This window comes from Rhinopithecus bieti, unplaced genomic scaffold, assembly GCF_001698545.2.
Source record: "Rhinopithecus bieti isolate Rb0 unplaced genomic scaffold, ASM169854v2 scaffold_20101, whole genome shotgun sequence".
Taxonomy (NCBI): domain Eukaryota; kingdom Metazoa; phylum Chordata; class Mammalia; order Primates; family Cercopithecidae; genus Rhinopithecus; species Rhinopithecus bieti.
The window spans coordinates 593,502-609,715 of record NW_016810242.1 but is presented as its reverse complement, the minus strand read 5'-3'; the positions used below and the strand labels follow the sequence as shown (position 1 = coordinate 609,715).

General features: G+C 34.9%; 1 protein-coding gene across 1 annotated transcript in view; it reads left to right on the top strand.

The window, feature by feature from the left end:
* The window catches only part of COP1 (COP1 E3 ubiquitin ligase), a 259,480-nt gene that overhangs the window by 148,662 nt on the left and 94,604 nt on the right, over positions 1-16,214 (top strand). Inside the window, 3 exon segments of the mRNA XM_017891684.1 lie at positions 12,385-12,528; positions 14,929-15,037; positions 15,476-15,557. Of these exon segments, the coding sequence (XP_017747173.1) occupies positions 12,385-12,528; positions 14,929-15,037; positions 15,476-15,557 (335 nt within the window).

Sequence of the window (16,214 nt, the reverse complement as noted above, 5' to 3'; positions counted from 1 at the left end):
AAAAATTTTCTACCCTGTAGAAATGTTTCTGCCCCGAAGATTTTTCTTCTATATTTTCTTCTATAATTGTAATAACTTTAGCTTTTAGTTACAGGCTTATAATTTATTTCAAGTTATTTTTTATTTAGATTGTGAGGTAATGGTTTAGGTTCTTTTTTTTCTTTTTTCTTTTCTTTTTTTTTTTTTGAGGTGGAGTTTCACTCTTGTTGCCCAGGCTGGAGTGCAATGGCGTGATCTCAGTTCACTGCAGCCTCTGCCTCCCGGGTTCAAGTGATTCTCCTGCCTCAGCCTCCCAAGTAGCTAGGATTGCAGGCGCACGCATCCATGCCTAGTAAATTTTGTATTTTTTGTAGAGATGGGGTTTCTCCATGTTGGTCAAGCTGGTCTGGAACTCCTGACCTCAGGTGATCCACCCTCCTCGGCCTCCCAAGTGCTAGGATTACAGGTGTGAGCCGCCATGCCTGGCTGAGGTTCAGTTTTTTCCTCCCAATATAGATACCCACTTGTTCCAAGCATCATTTGATAAAAAGGTTTTCCTGTTGGCATCTTTGTTTAAAATGAATTGACTATACATATGTGAGTCTCCTTAACTGTCTGTTCTGTTATATTGATCTGTATGTCTGCTCTTGATTACTGTAGTTTTACAATAAGGCTTGAAATTCGATAATATAAGTTCTCCATCTTTGTTTCTCTTTTCAAAAGTTATACTGGCTAGTATAAGTCCCCTACATTTCCATATACGTTTTAGAATAAGAGCTCTTCTTTTTTTTCTTGCTGCAATGGTTTGAACACATTCATCTGGCAAAACTCACATTTTCTTTTATATTTTTCTTCAGTGTTTTTTACTACTTGTTTTTGTAAGAAACACAAAATGGGTTTCTGATTTTTTAAGTCTGCTGTGTTAACTGATATTTTGGGGACACATTTTTAAATATAAATGATGAAATTTTCTTCTAAACTATAAACTTATGCTCCACATTAGTTCTTGGTAGGATGAAATAGTTTCTTTATATCATAGTTTTATGGTTTCCTGATGAAACAGCACAGCAATGACATTACTGATTTAATATTGTGATCCTGTTGGTTGCTTTGTAAATACTGCTGGAGAACAGAACTGAGAAATTAGATGTATTTTATTTTGCAGTTTCAAAAGTTAAGAACTGAAACTAGCTTTCATATGATTCTCTTTTGAGTGGTGTACTTTTACTAAATACACATTTCAAAGTATTTACTAAAAACATTTTAAAGAGGACAAAATGTCATAGTAACTTTGGGTACAAAATATGTTTTGTTTTCAGCTCTTGTTATTTTCTCTACTGGATGTTCTAAATGAACAAAAGTTGATATTAAGTATATTGATTTTAAAGGGCATCAAGATGCATCTTTAATTTTAAGTGCTTTAAGGAGAAAGATATTTTATCACAGATAAACACTTGATATTCACAAAAGTGTTTCAGAATATAATCTATCAGGTAGTATGTTTATTTGTTTTAGCTATTCAATGATAGCCAGAGGAAATAGGAAAGTAAATTTTTTTTAAAGTAATTGTTTTAAAGCAAGATCTTGAGGTTCTATGGAATTCAAACAAAATGAGCCACCTAATAAAATAATAGAATAAAATATGCGTAGACTTCAAAATGTGGCTTCAGTTTAGTGCCTATGATATAAAATCAAGTCCATCCATTAATTCAGAATAAGGTCAGCAGTTGTCTAGCAGCTTACTATTAAAAAGAGTTTAAGATCAGCAAACTTAATACCTGCGATCCAAATTTCAACCCATTGCCTGACTTTGTAACACTAAGAATATTTTTTATATTTGCAAAGGTTGAAAAAAAAAATGCAAAGGATAATATTTTGTGATGTGAAAATTCAGATTCTAGTGTTCATAAATGAGGTTTTGTTGGAACCACTGACACTGTTCTGACATGAAATTAATAGATATTGGCTGGGCGCAGTGGCTCATGCCTATAATCCTAGCACTTTGGGAGACCGAGCTGGGTGGATCACTAGATCAGGACTTTGAGACTGGCCTGACCAACATGGTGAAACCCCGTCTCTACTAAAAATACAAAAATTAGCCAGGCGTGGTGGTGTGTGCCTGTAATCCCAGCTACTCAGGAGGCTGAGGCAGGAGAATCGCTTGAACCCGGGAGGCGGAGGTTGCAGTGAGCCGAGATCACACCATTGTGCTACAGCCTGGGCAACAGAGCAAGACTCCATCTCAAATAAATAAATTAATAAATAAAGATTTCACAAATTCCCTAACTACAATTTTTAAAAAATTGTAGTGTCTCAATTCTAATATAAAGGAGAAATAAAAGAAAATACTTTAAATGAAGATGATTTTAATTTGTAAATACTTAGCTATTCTGTATGGTTAAAATAAGAAGATGACCAAAGAATAATTTATGACTCACTTGTTTTATTGCCATACAAATATTTTTTTTTTCCTTAAGTTCACAGTGCTTAAGAGGGAGAGAATAATGTGAACAAGTTTCACACAGAATACACTTGATAGATGAGTTACATTAACCACGTAGTGAGTGAGCTCCAAAATTATTAAAGTCTGGTTGCTCAATTAGGATGGAAGCAGGCCTCAGTGGAAAGTAAAGTTTAATTAAACATTGAAGTGTGCTTTTGTGTGAGCACAGCTGAGATCCGCAACTATCTATAAGGTCCCTTGAAGTGAGAGGGCAGTGCTGGTGTTAGAAAGCAAGTCTTCAAAGCTCCAAGCCATGTCACAACCTGAGCATTCCATCTTCTCAGAAGTGGCTGACAGAGTCAAACTTGATACAGACTAAGCTCTCAAAGTGCTGTCAAGCTCTTAATTATGTATGTTTGAAGTTCAGTAGTTGAAGTCAGTAACTCACATAAGGGATCTGAGGAGATGTGTTGTCACATTCCAGAGGGGAGGAGGAGAAGTTTCAAGTTCACGTGTGGGATCTGATAAGAGGCCACATTCTTGAAGTGGGGAGGGAATACACTCTAAATTCTTACTATAGCAAAGCATATCATTCATGTAGCAAACTATGTAAATGTTTAGAATCATTTCAGAACTACACAGCAGGTATACCTGCATTAGACAATATAATGGATAATAAGATTCTTACACCTACTTATAATTAGTAAGTTTGGAATGTTCAGCAAATATTGGGAACGCAGGGGTAGTTTGTCTTTCTATGTAAAGTGGATTTCATTTCTATGCTCAGTTAATTATAGGATGTTCATTTGCGTAAGGATGAGAGGTATAAATATTTTTGGAGGTATAATGTAGATTGTGAGACAATATAATCAGTAGGATTGGAAGAGTAAGGGCAACAATAACTTTATCCTTTGCTCAGAGTAGAAACTTAGTAGGTACATTGAATCCTTTATTTCTTTCTGTAGTAATTAATAAAGTAATTTTATAGTCACTAGACAGAAATACTACAATTCCCATTTAGGAGACTAAGACAGAAAACAAATCAGGTGGTCAAATCCTTTGTTTTAATTAAAAATGCAGTTGAAACAACATATATCACAAAATAAGATGACAGATACAAAAGTAAACATGTGATTGATAAATTTAAATAGGCTGAACTTCCTATCAGTAACAAAATATTTTTATAGTAGATGATAACAAACCACAAATCTGTGCTTATATAAAAGAGTTCTTAAAACTTTGAAATGTGAAAGTTGAAAGTAAGATTTAATTCAGGCTAGAAAGCATGAAATCAATCTCTCCTTGTCACATACACACACACACACACACACCCCCATTATAATGATCAAAGTTCAGTCTACACTGAAGTTTAAGTCTAATTGTAGATATCTTTATTATTAAAAAATATCTGTGTTAACTGTAAGACAAAATAAACACATTTAGTGGTATGAATCAGATCTTAGTCCATGACAGATTAAGTGTACAAAAAATAAATGTTAATAAAACTGTAGAAGCCCTAAATAACATAATTAACAAGCTAGAACACATATACGAACATTTATAAAGATTATACCTTTTTTTAAATTGTCCATGGAACATCAGAAAATGTAAAGAATCTAGATCATATACCAAATCTCAAATTATAGAATATAAAAATTAACATTTTCTGATCACAACACAGCAAAATCAAACATTTATTACGAACTTACAAAACAGGAAAAATATACCACATGGAAATTTAACATGGAAATTTAATAGCTTCTTTGGCAACTCTAGGATCAAAATGGAAATCAGACCAGTGTGATGAAACTTCTGTGTATCAGAACCTGTGGGACATAGCTAAAAGTGACCAGAATAGAACTCCTTACTCTAAAGGAATTAACTATGCTAAAGGAATTAACTGAAAAAAAAATACTGATAAAGAAGATAGCCGGGCGCGGTGGCTCAAGCCTGTAATCCCAGCACTTTGGGAGGCCGAGACGGGTGGATCACGAGGTCAGGAGATCGAGACCATCCTGGCTAACACGGTGAAACCCCGTCTCTACTAAAAATACAAAAAAAACTAGCCGGGCGACGAGGCGGGCGCCTGTAGTCCCAGCTACTCGGGAGGCTGAGGCAGGAGAATGGCGTAAACCCGGGAGGCGGAGCTTGCAGTGAGCTGAATTCCGTCACTGCACTCCAGCCTGGGTGGCAGAGCAAGACTCCGTCTCAAAAAAAAAAAAAAAAAAAGATATAAAACAATTTAATTAAACATCCAAGTAAAGAAATTAGAGAAAGAACAAAGTAAACTAAATAAAATAGAAGGAAATTAAATAAATATAAAAATAAGAATACGTTATGTAAAACAATTACTAATCAATTCATGAGCTTTTAAAAACAAAAGATGAAAATCGTTAGTCAACCTAATCAAGTAAAACTGGAAGAAATTACTAGATGTTTGGCAGGGGATTCAGCAACTCAATTTCAGACAAGTTAACGATCCCTATTAGATTAAAATTGGAGCTGTCAAGCACACATGAGGTAGTAGTGTAGAGAGAGGCCTGGTTTGGGTGACAAACATTTGATAGTCATCAGTGTACTGTATAGATTGAAAGCCATGAGCCCATATGATATCCCCAGAGAAATCCAGGAAGATAAAAAGGAGGTGAGGTACAAGAGCTTAGCTTAGCTCTGAGATGCTTTTATTTTATTTTGTTTTGTTTTGTTTTGTTTTTATTTTTTGAGATGGAATTTCGCTCTTGTTGCCCAGCCTGGAGTTCAGTGGTGTGATCTCGGCTCACTGCAACCTCCACTTCCTGGGTTCAAGCGATTCTCATGCCTCAGCCTCCTGAGTTAGCTGGGATTACAGGTGCCTACCACCATGGATGCCTCATTTTTTTGTATTTTTAGTAGAAACTGCATTTCATCATGTTGGCCAGGCTGGTCTCAGAGTCCTGACCTCAGCTGATCCACCCACCTCGGCCTCCCAAAGTGATGGGATTACAGGCTTGAGCCACCACACCCGGCCTGCGATGCTTTATTATCAAAGTGAAGATGAGGAGGAATGACCAAAGTAGACTGTGATGGAATTGTCAGTAAGATAGAAAAATCACTCTATTGTGGAAGAGAGAGTGATCATCTATGTTAGCTATTCTTGATGTTTAAGGAAGGTCAGAATTCGGATTTGACTGTTCTCTTTAGCAACCTAGAGGTCATTATTGACCTTCATACAGCATTTTCAGTGATGGAGGTAAAAGCTTGATTCCAGTGAGTTGAGAATGAGAGAAGAGATTATGGAAAACTTTTTTTTTTGTAAAATTATGGTATTAGAAAGGAAAGCAATAGGATAGTAGCTAAAATAGAAATGGGATTATAAGAAGTATTTTATTTTTTACTTGAAAAGGAAGAAAAACATGGAAAGGCCTATGGAAAAGATCCAGGATAGATGGAAAAATTGATTGATACAGGAGAGAAGAGGGAATTTTAGGAAAGAATCTTTGAGTAGGTAAGCAAGGATGGAACTTACCGCACAAGTATGTATTTTGGTTACATTTAGGAGCACATGCGTTCAGAATGACAAGAAAGGCCACAGAATATATCAAAACATCTTGGTATAAATGCTGATAAGTGGAAGATGTGGTTAGTGGGAGCCTTTGGAAAGTATCTTCTTGTGCTTTTATATTTTTCAGTAAACTTAAAAACAGAATAATTTGGCCGGGCACAGTGGGTCATGTCTGTAATCCCAGCACTTTAGGAGGCTGAGACAGACAGATCACCTGAGGTCAGGAGTTTGAGACCAGTCTGGCTAACATGGTGAAGCTGTCTCTACAAAACTCTGTCTCTACTAAAAATATAAAAATTAGCTGGGCATGGTGACACACGCCTGTAATCCCAGCTACTCGGGGGGCTGAGGCAGGAGAATCGGTTGAACCTGGGAGGCGGAGGTTGCATGAGCCGAGATTGCGCCCACCTCACCCCAGCGTGGGTGACAGAGTGAGGCACCATCTCAAAAAAAAAAAAAAAGAATAATTTGCTGAGAGTGATTGTGAAGGTATGGGAAATTTGTGAAGAGTAAAAAAAAATTATGTAACTTCTTTCTATGAGTGAGAGGATGAGAGTAGTTTCCTATGAAGTTAGTGTTAAGTGCCCGCCTTAGGGATAGTGATCATGAATTTAAAATGAGACCAGGGAACATGGTTGCTTTTTTTTCTCTAACCATTTTCAAATCTGCCGGTTCAAATGTAGAGTAAGTAGAGAAATTTATCTAGGGTTAGTTTTGCCAGGGAGGTAAAGTACAAAAAATAAGAGAATGAAAATGGTAACCGAGTACAAAGTTGTGTGAGGGAGTTATATTTACTGGCCATGTAATTTATGTTGGGAAAGAATAAATACATGACAGAATGAGGAGCAGTGGTTATAGGATCCAGAGATTTTTAGATCACATTGGCCTTGAGGGATTGTTGGAGACAATGAATCAACTGGAAAGAATGGAAGTAGTTGTCAGAAAGTGTTATGTCATAAGGTGAAGGAGGGAGTGAAGTTATTGGTAACGAAGAAAAGTGTTTAGGGTGTGGTCATGGTTGTGTGAAGTGGAAGTGGGCAGAATAAAAGATCTTTGGAGAAGAGGAAGTCAAGAAAACTGATAGACCAGGATATTAATCATCTATATATAGTTACTAAAATAACAATTATGAAAGGAATAATTTTTAAGAAAATGACAGTGAGCTGAAAGTTAGAATTTCCAAGAACTCATGGGTTGGTAGAAGGAGCATCAAGGACACTTATTGGATGGTATATGTTACAGGAGATTTTGAGCTGGGAGGTTTCAGGGAGAAGAGAGAAAAATGACTGGAAGAAGCTGTGTATAGTAAGGACACCAACTTTACTTCCCAGGCCTCTTTGAACATGGAATGTGGGAAGACTTTGAGGAAGCAGTATATTCAGGGGAGAGCTGGGTTTCAGTTAGAATGAGAAAGCAAAGGAAATATTTAGGGAAGAAATTGCGATTATTAATGGCATTATCTGGGTGGAGAGAGATTTAGCTTTTACTTAATAGAAAAGTACACATATTTTTTTGACCTAGCGCTTCATATTCTGGGTGTGTTTAAGAGTATTCTTGCTTATGTGGCAATTGACACATATAGAAGGGTTTTTTTTTTTTTTTCAACATTGTTTAACAGTAAAAGACTAGAAATGAAATATTCCTGATTAAATAATTTGATACATCCAGACGATGTAAATCTGTGCAACCATAGGGGACAAAATGAGGTAGCCCTCATATATGCTAATATGACCATCTTCTCCACAAACCTGAGGATAGTGTTGTTGCACTGCAGGTCACTAGGGTAGGAATTGTTCAGCTTCATTATAATTTATGGGAACATAAGATGTCCTTAAATGGCGCATAAATGTAATTTTTTTTTTTTTAAACATTTTGGTTTTTTCAGCAGCTAGGTATCTGGCAGATAACTGGCACTCTGGACATATGATGGCTGACAATATTCACGGTTCATTCTTTTCTTCGAATAAGTCCTCCTGAATTCCTCTATCAATATTTTGTGTTATCATTTGACATTTGCTTATATTGTCTGTAATCTCTTCTACTAATTATAAACCCGATGAGGCTACCTTATTCTTTTTTTAATCCCTTTATGTTTAACTTGTTGCACAGGCTAAATTATTATGTGTTATTATCACTATATCTAATATAATGTATATTATTATTCTGTGTTGTTATTCTTATTTTGCCTATGTATATGTTCTTTGAAGACCAGCTCATTTGTTCTAATTGAAATTGCATGGCAAGTTTGCATGATGATTGAGATCATAGACTGTGGAACCAGTTGCTTAAATTTGAATTATCTGGTGTATCCTTGGACAAATTACTTAACATCAGTATATCTCAGTTTCTTTATACAGTGGAGATTTGAAGCTTGTAAATTTATGTAAAGTTAGAACAATGCTTGACACATCTCAAGCATTATGTATGTTATGGAAGTTTTAAGTAGTATTGATTGGAAGAAAGTTGAGTAACATCAATTCTTAATTTACTCTTTTGTATTTTTTAAAGATCTGCTTATCACTGTTCATTAACATGGCCAGTTTCTAAAATTATGTTTTGTTTCTTTGAAGTTATAGTTACCTGCTCTTGAGGCACACTATCATGGTAATGAATGAGAATGAGAACTTTGACAACTGCTCTTACTTTGTATTTTAATTTGATAAATTGGGCTCTAGCATCCAGGGACACTAATCCATGTTTATTAATACTTAGAATTGCAAAAAGATATGACAGACAGTGGAAACACTGACAAAATTCACTGCTTGGGCTTATAGAGGGCTTTCATTGCTTCGTGCCACATTGTACTGGAGGTATGCATTAATCAGCTGTCCTGTGCGATTTCTTGCCTTGCTGCTTAATCACTTGATTAATGACCTTTTTGACAAAGAATACAACTAGTTTCCTACAGCTGAATTACATATTTCAGCTGTTGATATTAGTCACTTTCTTTTAACAGTTGAAATATTTTAAAATGTGAAAGAAAATGCAGTTTATGTCCCCAGAAACACTATTTTCAAAAGTATACTTGTATGTTTTGAAATCAAAACAAATTCTGTGAAATTGAATTTGTCATCGCAGTAAATTTTCATAAACCTGTTGTTTTATTATTACTGCTGACAGTGGATGGCAGAAATAAACGTTGTATAACAGTAATAAGACTTAAAATTTATTTTTGAATTTAATTGCATAAGCAACATTTCGATTAATTAGTTTACCTTTTATTTAGTCTCAGCCTAACTAGTCACTGTTTAACTTTTGAAGTACTTTCGCTTGTGTTACCAGATTTCATAATAAAAGTAATTGAAATATCATACTGTTATATAAGAGGTCATCTGTTTTGTATTAGCTCTAGAAAGCTCTCTGCACCTGAAAATTACAGTGTCCATTTCAGTTAGTTCATGATCTGGTTTTAGAATCTCATTATGTTGATGTTTGAGAATATATATGATTAAATATGTCAGAGATAGGGAGCAGATGTTTCAGTATCTGGAAGTACTTAAATCCTGAGTCTTAGTGATGCGGAAATTCTTCCATTAAAAAAGGTGGTTGGGTGGTGGGGGGGACTTGTTTGTCTTTCTTTCCTTTTTAATCAGTATTTTCTAGAAATAATATTATCCTTTATACTTTTTGATTAATATTCCTGTTAAAATCTATTATTTTACACTATAAAAGATATTGTTACCCCAAAATATTTTTTAAAACATACTCTACAGGTTCTTGATACCTTAATATATTAAAAGCAAAACATAACGAAAATGTAAGAAAACAATAGCAATGAAGTCAAAACAAAAAGTTCACTTCTTAGTATGAGAGTTAAAAGTGAGCTAATGTCACTAAATAATAACATGTTGAAAAAAGAGAGAGAGCTGTCTTGAATAACAGGGTACCTAACACCAGAAGAAATAATAGACATATTTAGGTCGTCATCTGAATTCTTTTGATAGCATTTTTACCTATGCATCAGTTTTCTCCCTGTAATGTATTTAAGCTATTATTTTGATAGGTTAGTGTTTAAACATATTATATATGTTAAAACTAATAGTTTAGTAATGGCATACTTTTACTGGCACAACATTGGAATGGTGTTGACTTATTAGCTATGTATATGTGTAGGTGGATAAAAAGTATTTAGTGATAACATAACTGGTTCGCTTGAAATCTCAGCTATACCAAAACCTCCTAAGTTAAAAACAGGATTTCAGTTCTGATAATAATTCTGTCCTTTACCAGATAAAGTAGTATTTCTCCTTCAGTGACATGAGACTATGGGTGTAAATTGAGTTGGGATAGATGAGTAGTTGTCATCATTATAGTTACGGTGCATTAAAATCCACATGGCAGCGAGTAGTAGCTGAGGCAGCAGTTCAATTGAGGTTGTACAAATAAATCTATTGGATTGCTATAGTATCATCCTTTACTGGAGGAAACATTTGCTGAATTGTACTCTAGTCAGTGACACTTGACTGAATAAAAATGTTTTAAGAATTGGCTGGGCATTGTGGCTCACGCCTGAAATCTGTAATCCCAGCACTTTGGGAGACTGAGATGGGAGGATTGCTTGAACCCAGGAGTTCAAGACCAGCCCAGGCAACATAGTGAGACCCCTATCTCTGTCAAAAAAAATTTTTTTAATTCTTTAAAATTTACATAAAATTAAGGAAGCGTTTAAAGCTGTAATGAAAATTGGGCATCTCAATGTGTGTCTTTAAGGGAAATATTCCTTCTTCTTGTTGTTTTTTAAGACAGGATCTTGCGTGTCACCTAGGCTGGAGTGCAAGTGACACAGTCATGGCTCAAATTCCTGGGTTCAGGCAGTCCTCCTGCCTCAGCCTCCAAAGTGGCTGGGGACAAGAACATATAACCATGCCTCACTAATTTTTTCATTTTTTTGTGATGATCGGGTCTCACGGTGTTGCCCAGGCTGGTCTCAAGCGCCTGGGCTCAAGGGATCCTCCCACCTTGGCCTCCCAAAGTGCTGGGATAGCAGGCATGAGCCACCAAGCCCAGCCTGAAATATTCTTAATGTGTCTCTTTCTTATCATCATCAGTTCAGCAAGCTTCTTAATAAATCATTAATCATTAACTGTTCTGTGAATGGATATCACATGTAATCCATTAAGAAAATGGATGTCTTTTTTATTGTGTGTAGGTGTTTGTATTTTTATGAATTAAATGAATGCTTGATAGATGCAGAGCACTAGCTAGGCATTTTGAGAGAAGAAACACACGTACATAGATACTGAGGACACATTCATACATATTAGATTTTAAACCTTTAGCCTTTACACTTTGAGTTTTACATTAAGAGCTTTGATCTGTGATAAAGCATAGTAATTATTAATACCAACACTGAAACCGGACCACTTTGTGTTTGAATACACATCTCAGCCACTTACAAACTGACTAACTTTGGGCAATTTACCTCACCTCTAATCCTCATTTTCTCATCTGTAAAATGTAGAGAATATTAATACATATATCACAGGTTGTTATGAGAACTAAATGAGTTAATACATGCAAAATGTTTTAGTAGTTAGTGAATGACTAATGAATATTAGGTATTATTATGTAATTGTAGATCAGTGCGAATTCTTACCACTAAACCTCTAGAAAAGATGTTTAAATCGTATTGAGGGATAATGTATGTGATGATTCATTTCAACTTTTACTACCATTGGGCTAATTAGATTTCTAACTGGTTATATAAAAACAACTTTGTTTAGGCTCCAAGTTCTATAAAAGCGAGTATGATCTTGTACTTGCTTTCAAATAGCTTGTTTTGGAGCTTATATAAAAATGATCAGCAAGAGAGGGTGAATTCTCTAACGCTAAAGGAAGGGAGATTATTCACTTATTTAACCTCTTTTGTGGTATGGGGAATGCATATTGGGGTTTTATAATTCAGAGAGATGTTTGGGGAGGGGGATTAGGTACGAATTTGGGAAAAAGTAATGATAATTTAATTGTTCTGTTTTATGCTATCCCCTTGTCATCACCCAATTGCTTCAGTAATTCAAATTATATACTAATTTATTAAAAAAACATTGAATATTGTGAAATTCTACCATCTCCACAAAATGGCAGGGAAATAACTGGAATGTATCAAACGTTAGTTGATAATTGTCTTTTGGCATGCTTTTAGTATATCAAATGATTCATGCCGTTAAATCTTTCTCAGTAAGCTGTAATATGGTTATTAGAACTGAATGAAAAGCATGTCAGGTGTCTAGGAACAAAAGTACACCTGTGCACAATTGTGTAGATATACACAAACCTCAACCACTTTTAATTTGATATGTGTTATGAGGCCTAGTACAATTTGAAGGCATTTGAAGTAGATCTTTTATCCTTGTAGACAGAATTACTTTAGAAATAGAAAGTAGCAAATTCTCAAATGTTGTCATACACTTTTTCCCCTTAGTATTGAATTTGACCGGGATTGTGACTATTTTGCGATTGCTGGGGTTACAAAGAAGATTAAAGTCTATGAATATGGCACTGTCATCCAGGATGCAGTGGATATTCATTATCCTGAGAATGAAATGACCTGCAATTCGAAAATCAGGTATTTACATTATTTTCTTGGCATGAAGTAGTATATATGTAACAATTTGCATGTGTAATTATCAAGAGATTATCTTACCTTTGCATGACACTTTTTGCTCATTCATGGTGAACACTGTAATTGTACTATGTATACAGAGTATATATTATTACTTAGATCATCTTTCTTACAGATATAGGTTGCTTTTTTCCTGTGAGGTTAGCCTTTTTTTTTTTTTTTTTTTCCAGTTGTCAAATGAAAGTTCTTTTTTCATTTAATCAAATAAAGTTGTTTGTTGGAGATGGTTGTTGGAGACTCTGTGGAGTACTGAATAAGGATTAATGTAGCTTATGAATAGTATTTGAACATCAGGAATTTTTCCCCTAGCATGCACATATCTCAACATATTAGAATTGTTTCTAGTTTTAAGAATTTTTTTACAAGAATATTCTGCTTTTCACTGAAGGAATGGTGTTTATGTTTTCTGTATTAGAGATTATACTTTATAAGGAGTGCTTTTCAAACCTAAAATACTCTTAAGCATTAACAGTATTTTAAACCTAAAATACTCTTAAACATTAACAGTGTTTTAAGGCTCTACTCCTGATCTGCTCCCCAAAAAATCTCAGAAGAATTCTAGAATCTGCTTTTTCTTTTTTCTTTTTTCTAAACAAGCTTCCCAAGCTGTTATCATGAGCATTGGCTTTAAAAGAGAAATATATGAGGAAATCATCTAATAATAACTTTGTATAGAACTTTGAACATTTTCAAAATAGCCATCCTTGAACCTTTTTTATCTTTGTGAATGACATACATAGTATGTTTGTTATAGTCTTTGTATAATTTATTTGTTATATCTTTCTTTTTTCTAGTTCATTTATAAAAATACTATATTGATAATTGGTGAGCTTCCCCATTCATTTGTGGCACTCGTCATTGAGAATCTGTTATAGTTTATGTCCTAAATGAAGAGGATATAACATGAATTGGATACAACTTTATTGAATTCTTATATATCAGGCATTATCCTAAGTGCTTTGTCTTTAGCAGACCTATGAGATAGTTACCATTATTGCTCCATTTTATACAAAGAAAGCTGAGCACAGAAAGGTAAATAACCTGCCTAAGATTATATACCTTTATATAGAGGAGCCAGGATTCAGACTGACGTAGTTTGGTTCTAGAGTCTGTGCCCTTAAACATTTCATGCTCCTTATTTATAAAATGGAGGCCACAATAGTAATACCTATTTAATAGGATTGTACTTTTGAAAAATCCCCATAATGCACTCAGAACAATACTTGGCCTACAGCAAGTACTCATAATGTATTACATAATGAAAATGTGGATTAGAAGGTTTAAATGTGCTATCTACCTGTTCTGTAATTATACATGTAAAAATGTGCAATAGTTCCTGGTGCATTGGAATAAATGGTGAAAGCGCTCCAGGCTGAAAGCTGTGGGCCTGGGGCTGAAAGGATCAATACTTAAGGATGCCTAAAATAGATTTGGAGCACATCTGCTGTGAAAGTGAACTAAATTAGCCAGAGCCACAGCTAGTAAGTAACAGATCTGGAATTTGAACTCAAGTCTACCTAAATTCAAACTGTGGCTTTTAATTGTTCCATATAATTTCTACCAGAAATTCTAATTAAAAGTATTTAAAAATATAAATGAACACTTCTAGTCTCTGCAATTTAGCATCAGTGCAACTAGTAGAAAGCAAAAGACCTTGTGTTCATGTCTTAGAAGTTACCTACCTTAACTGCCTTCTAAGTAGCTTCTTCCATAATATGCATTCCCTTTACTATATGCATGATGCAGATATGTATCTCAGCAGAAGTTTTTAGATGTTGTGGACTTTTAGAGCACTTGAGAATAACCAGAACCATAAATGATAAAAGTTTGATTCTAACTTTTAGATGCTTTTAATTGGAATTGTAGTCGTAAGTTATAATTAGTCAAGACAAGACTTTTGGGATGTAAATACAGAAACCCAATTCACTATAGTTTATTTGGCTTATATGATTTGGCACAACTGGATCCAGGGGGTTAAACAGTCTCATCAGGTCTGTCATTCTGTGATGGTATGCCTTGAGCCCTCTAGACAGTATCACCTTCACTGATAGACATCCTTTTCTCATGTATCAAAGATGGCCAATGATAGCTCTAGGCCCACATCCATCTTAACAGCTAGTGATCACAGTAAAAAGTGGTTAGGGTCATTACTTGTTAATTTTTATTTTTAAAATTTCAAAATTATTGATACATCTTTTCCCAGGTATGTTGTGGGCAGAATAATGATTGTGAACTGGTAGAGACCGTTTTAAAATAGTGCAAATCTTTCTGAACACATTAAAATTCTTTTATCCCATTGTTATTTATTTTATGTAAAGTAACTTTTAACTATATTTCTTTCAGCTGTATCAGTTGGAGTAGTTACCATAAGAACCTGTTAGCTAGCAGTGATTATGAAGGCACTGTTATTTTATGGGATGGATTCACGGGACAGAGGTCAAAGGTCTATCAGGTAAATAAGGGTACTAGTTACATGTTATATGAATCATGTATTTATTTTTTTAAAACTTTTAGAACTTCATGTGCTTTATAATTACAGATTTGAAGCCACTATTTAGTACTTTTTATACCTGTGTAACGCCTATGCAATACCAAATATTTTTTTTTTCCAGTCTCCTTTTTTTGGTACCAGGTACTTTCTGAAGCATTTCTTCAGACTTTGGTCTTTATAGAATGCATCAAATAAATTTCTGAAAGCAATAATTTCAGTAAATGTATATATTAAAAGTTTTGGACGTACTTTATATCAACATCTTATTTGCTTTTCATTTGTTTTCTAGCCTGTTCTCTTTCCCTCTCCCCATAACAATAAATTGATACCAGTTTTTTTTTTCTTGCTTTATTCATTTTGAGATCTCGTCTGAGACTACTGTCTTCTTTCTGCTTCCAGGAGCATGAGAAGAGGTGTTGGAGTGTTGACTTTAATTTGATGGATCCTAAACTCTTGGCTTCAGGTTCTGATGATGCAAAAGGTACTATTTGAATCTCTTTCTCAGCACCTCCTTCTCCCTCGCCCTCCTAACCTTAATTCCTTTCATTGGCAGAAATGCAAACATTTACTGAAACTCATGTCCTTTGTGATTATTGATTATTGATTATTATTATTATTATTATTGTTTTGTTTTATTTTTTGAGATGAAGTCTCACTCTGTCAACCAGACTGGAGTAGAGTGGCATGATTGTGGCTCACTGCAACCTCTGCCTGCTGGGTTCAAGCAATTCTCCTGCCTCACCCTCCTGGTAGCTGGGATTACAGCCACACACCACCATGCCTGGCTAATTTTTTATATTTTTGGTAGAGACGGGGTTTCACTGTGTTAGCCAGGCTGATACTGTACTCCTGACCTCAAGTGATCTGTGATCTGCCCTGCTGACGGCTTCTCAAAGTGCTGGGATTACAGGCGTGAGCCACTTTTTTTTTTTTTTTTTTTTTTTTTTTTTTTTTTTTTTTTTTTGAGATAGAGTTTTGCTCTGTTGCCCAGGCTGGAGTGCAGTCATGCAATCTCGGCTCTCTGCAACCTCCAACTCCCAGGTTCAAGCGATTCTCCTTCCTCAGCCTCCCATGTAGCTGGAATTATAGGTGTGCACCACCACACTTGGCTAAAATTTTTTTTTTTTTTTTTTTTTTG